The 5,088-nt window shown below is 51.6% G+C and overlaps 1 protein-coding gene across 2 annotated transcripts in view; it reads right to left on the bottom strand.

The window, feature by feature from the left end:
• Nucleotides 1-3,099, bottom strand: part of Entpd3 (ectonucleoside triphosphate diphosphohydrolase 3) — a 33,493-nt gene extending 30,394 nt beyond the window's left edge. Inside the window, exons 1-2 of one of the 2 annotated variants that reach the window (XM_031344087.1) lie at nucleotides 2,990-3,099; nucleotides 1,893-1,944 (exon numbers count right to left, since the gene is read on the bottom strand). In XM_031344087.1, coding sequence (XP_031199947.1) covers nucleotides 1,893-1,932 — 40 coding nt within the window. In that variant the 5' untranslated portion in view covers nucleotides 1,933-1,944; nucleotides 2,990-3,099. Of the gene's footprint in view, nucleotides 1-1,892; nucleotides 1,945-2,663; nucleotides 2,721-2,989 lie in introns of those variants that run through there. The other variant, XM_031344086.1, reaches the window with a different exon arrangement.
• Nucleotides 3,100-5,088: the final 1,989 nt, after the last annotated feature.

Genomic DNA, 5,088 nt, shown 5'->3' with positions numbered 1-5,088 from the left:
CCAGAACCCTTCCTCAGCCATGGGGTCACCTGCCCTAGCCCAGAACCCTTCCTCAGCCATGGGGGCACCCGCCCTAGTCCACAGCCATGAGGGCACCCACCCTAGTCCAGAACCCTTCCTCAGCCATGGGGGCACCCGCCCTATTCCAGAACGCTTCCTCTATGACTCTGAGGCCTAGGACTTACTTCCTCTTTATTTCTACATTATTTTTTTTTCCTGGAAGAAAACAAAGGCCACATGCACCACCGTAATCAAATTAGACACAGGCCCATATCCAATTGCATTGCCTTGCTCATTGCCTGGAAAGCCGTCGGGGGTGGGGCGGGGAGGGGGGGAGGCTCAGAAGAGCCTGTTCCTTCTGCCCCATCAATGAGGACAAATGACAGACACTTCCTACTTAACACCTTCCCCTCCCTTGTCAGCCATGGCATCCATGGAAGATGACATGCCAATATTTACCAAAATTCACAGCTTACTTACTACCTGACCCCAAACTGCACTTCTGGGAACCCACCCCACTTAACCCGTGCTTGTGAGGTGACTCATCGCTCAAGCAGCCATATAGATCTGGAGGAGAGCCTAACTGCAGCCTTGACGCATCAGAAGGGGAAATGGGAGTTCTCTGTGCTTCTGAATGAAGAGTCCCCAGCCAGGAACCAGTGACTATTCAAAGATGAGCTCACACCTATTTTCAAACCACATCCATGTCAATCACAGAGGTTTAAGCACCCCCCCCCAAGACCTAATAGTGTTAATCTGTCAAATCTAACCAGCTTAGGGAAGGATGTAACTGATTAGCTTATATGTGGAATGTTCCCGTGTCTGTTAAAATTCCAATGTATTTTGGAGGAAATGTGCACTGCAGTATCAACCACCTCCTTTAGTAAGTCACTCTTTCCAAAAATAGAAGTATAAATCGGTCTTTATGTCCTCAGGTCATACTCTTTTGGAAGCCAAGAGTCAGCAGTTTAGGGCATAGCTAAGGAAGCTCTTCACAGGGAGGGATGTGTGGAATGTAAGCAGGCTCTTGACCACAGCCAAGGGCTGGCCTCCAGGATCCCCCAGCTTCAGCACTTTCTAACTCAAAAGCTGTGATTACCTTCAGCAAACACTTACCCAGCAAAAAAAGTGAACTCATTACAAAGTGAACTGACTAGGCTAGGTCTCATTCAGGAAGAAATGCCGCCTAGAGCTGTGGATAGAGAGGGCTGGGCAAACAGTGCTAATTGCAGGTGTCTACCGGAGCCCAGAGAGGAGGTGAGGGCTACCTGCTTGGACGCCTCTCCCACTCCCACCTCCGAAGGAACAGCTGTTGGGGGGAAATGCGCGGGGGAGCCAGGAGGCCAGGCAGCCAAGCTGGGCAGGTTTGGAAATGTGTGGGAGATTGGGGAGAGGGAGGGGGAAGGGAGGGAGAGACGACACACACACACACACACACACACACACACACACACACACACGCTCGCGCAAGAGAGAGAGTGAGAGAGGGAGAGAGGGAGAGAGAGAAAGAGAGGGAGACACGAGAGGGAGAGGTGTTCCCCGTCATAGTATTAGGGCAATCCAACTCTGTCAGGATTCATCCCCACGTCAACAATACATAACACAAACCTTACACATAGCTAGGTAAGGGAACCACAAAAGCCAAAATAATGGATTATATAAACAGGGAAAACCATTTAAGCCAAACATTCGTGTTAGTCCTTGTTTCCTGCGGCTTTGTGGAAAAGCATTACTTTTATCTGAAGAATGTCAAGGGTGAAACCCAGGTGAGCCACGGAACAAGGATAAACAGCCATTCACCGGACATGGATAGAGAACTACGAACCAAAGCTGGGATTCTCCCCGGATCTGACAAAACCAGGCTAGCCTAGCATCCAGTGAGCGACACTTACCTGCCTGTTCACAGGGCTGGCGGGTCACCACCGTAAACATCTTCTCTCCCGGCTGTAGGGGTAAGAATACAGAAGGAGCATATGGCTAAACTTGCACGTATTAATACTGAACACAACGTCATCTAAATCGAAGCCTCTTTAGAAACAGCGCGGTTAAACTAGAACTTCAAAGACGGATGGAAGCTGGAACTCCAAGCCCAGTGACCCCTCCCCAAATGTAAAGCTGGAAGAATGGATTGGTTAGAACTTTTAACAAGAGAGCAATTTTGAAAATAAAACCACAGAAGCGTTCGTGAGCGCGCGTGTTCTTTTTTCTTCTTCTTTTCTCCCGTGGGTCGCTCCACCTGTGAGCAGCACCGGGGCAGAGCGAACCCCCTCTTAGAAATATTCACAAGGCTCGGGCTGAGCTGTACTTCAAAGCACACCAGCAAAGCTGGTTCGCATTGGTGTGTGCTGGTGGCTGCCAGCATGCGGTCTCCCGTAAAGACCCGCGGGGTGTCTCCAGCTCCCTGAACCGAACACCGGCAGACAGCTGTCAGGCCCTGGGGATCAGGGTGGGGACCCGCGAGTTGGCCTGCCCCCTGCATCTGCAGGTCTTGGGGTGCTTCGTGACTCGGTGTCCTGTCCCTGCCAGATGACAGTGCCCAGCGCCCCAGGTTTCGGCTCCTGTCTGCGGCTCTCTGCGGGAAGCTGTGCCTGGTCCTTCCCTCCGCGCTCCCGGCCTCCCGCAGCCTGCTCCATCCCACCCCTGCGCTCGGGTCCAGACCTTACCTGGGCGCTGCGCTCGCTGCGGGTTGCTGAGAAGCGGAGGCGGAGGCGCCTCTGGGGTGCGGGAGGCGTGGGAGTGCAGGAGGCGGAGCGAGGCGTGGGTGGCGCAGCCTGCTGGGGACCGCCTCTGCGAGCACGGAGGCCGGGACCTCTTCACCTTCCCAGGCCCCTCCCTTTCACTTCACCCCAGCCTGTCTTGCGAGAGCATGGAGGGGGACCATTGCCACCTGGGGGGTAGCCAATCCTTTCCGGCCCTGTATTAGTTACTTCCCTGGTTGCTATGACAAACTACCTGACAAAAGGGACATGAAAAAGGAAAGGTGACTCACGGTTGTAGGTACTGTCCATCATGGTGGGGAACGTACTTTGGCAGGAGCTAAGACTGTGGTCGCATTGCGTCTGCACTCAGGTACCAGAGACCTCATTCTAAAGCGCTGGTACCACCCTCGTTCAAGACTGGTCTTTCTGCCTCATCACAGCCTAGACACCTAGTCTCAGACATGCTCAGAAGTGTGTCTCCTAGGTGATGGTAGATGCTGATAAACTGACAGGGTTAGCTATCTCAGCGTCCCACCAGGACCCAGCCAGACAGCTTTCCACATATTTATCTTCTAACTCCCTGCACAGTCCCCTGAGTCCAAGGCAGATGAGGAGGTGGTGTGACCTTGTCCCTAGTCCCAAGAGGCACCTCCTGTGTGGTAATTTGAGTAAGTTTGGCTCCCACAAATTCATGTGTTTGAATGTTTGGCCACAGGGAGTGGCACTATTAGGAGGTGTGGCCTTGTTGGAGGAAGTGTGTCACTGTGGAGGCGGGGCTTTGAGCTTTTAAATGCTCGAATCACGCTCTCTCAGTATGAAACACATCCAGTCTCCTGCTGCTTTTGGGTTGAGGTGTAGAACTTTTGCTTCCTCCAGCACCAAAATGCACTCTGCCATGGTTCCCACCATGATGATAATGGACTGAACTTCTGAAATTGTAAGCCAGCCTCAATTAAATGTTTTCCCTTATAAGAGTTGCCTTGCTCATCTAGCCTCTTCACAGCAGTGGAACCCTAAGACACCCTGCCTGCCGGTCTTCCATCTGTCAAGACAAATAACCTTTTTAAAAGAAAAGATGTATTATTATGCTTATATATTGTTTGTTATATATTATTACATATACTTATTATGTGGTGTGTGTGTGTGTGTGTGTGTGTGTGTGTGTGTAGTGTGTGTGGGCACCCATGGGGATTTAGATCCTCTGGAAATGGAGTCACAGGCAATTGTGTGCCTCTGTGTCAGTGCTGGAAGGCTGAAAGGAGAATGGAGCCCAGTACCCTGTTTTGTGTGTTGTTTTGAGGCAAGTTTTGAGGCAAGTTTTACCCATGTAGCCCAGGCTGACCCTGCTGCATTTGTTCCTGCCTTAGTCCTCTAGTACTGGCATCGGGGTAACTTTATTTTCCTAGTTTCCAAATCAAACATTTTTGGAGGGAAAAACAGAACCAAGGGCCAACTAGGACAGGGCAGGCCACTCTGAGAGCACACATGACTCCGTGCAGCCCCCGCAGTCTCTCTGGGACGAAGGTGAGTATGTCATGCAGAATAACTAGAATGGGGTATAGTGAATAGGCAGGTGGGTGCCATCACATGGGTGCGCGCTGGGGAACACAGAACTGTGCAGACACAGTCTCAAGCCAATCTGTGGTGGTGACAGAGATTCCCAGGGATTCACTTAATGGGGACAGAGGGGTGTGTGCTGCTTCATTCTGAACATCACCGAGCCAACAGTCAGAAAAAAACAGCTTGGAAGAAGCCAAATAGGACAGATGACAAAGGACAGCCCAGGGATTGCAGAGACCCAGAGTGCCACGGACTGGGGTTTCTTACGGGGTCCCTTGTTCCGCGGGACGATGGGTTCTGGCCAGGTGTGCATGGGATTTGGCTTTGACAAACAGACTAGACACGGGTGGTGTAAGGTCTGAGTGTATTTCTCAAAAATGACATGAGGCTTTTACAATCATTGCAAAAGAGAAATGAAAAATCTGGCAGCTCAGTAGTCAAGGTACCTCTGAGGCCATCTAAAACACACTAGGTCTAAAACAGCAGCCATCTCCTCTGGACTGGCGCAGCAACCCTGGGCTCCGAGTATGTTCGGGCTGCATGGTCCCAGCCAGAGTCCCGGGAGGTTGCGGGTGCGCCAGCCAGGAGAATCCTCATTCGAGTCCTCATCGAGAATCCTCATCTCGAGTCCTCATTGCTAAATCTTCAATGTTGAATGCTCGAATCTCGAATGTTCAATCTCTTGAATCTCGACTGGTGCTGTACCCCCCCACCCCCCGGCCCAAGTGCTCTGGGTCCGGGGAGCTGCTACTCTACCTAAGTTCTAGTTTTAGTCCGAGTGCTAGTGAGTCCGAATGCTGAATGTTGACTGCTTGCTGCTGAATGCAGA

Source organism: Mastomys coucha, unplaced genomic scaffold (genome assembly GCF_008632895.1).
Source record: "Mastomys coucha isolate ucsf_1 unplaced genomic scaffold, UCSF_Mcou_1 pScaffold23, whole genome shotgun sequence".
Taxonomy (NCBI): domain Eukaryota; kingdom Metazoa; phylum Chordata; class Mammalia; order Rodentia; family Muridae; genus Mastomys; species Mastomys coucha.
This window is presented reverse-complemented; position numbering and strand designations above follow the sequence as displayed.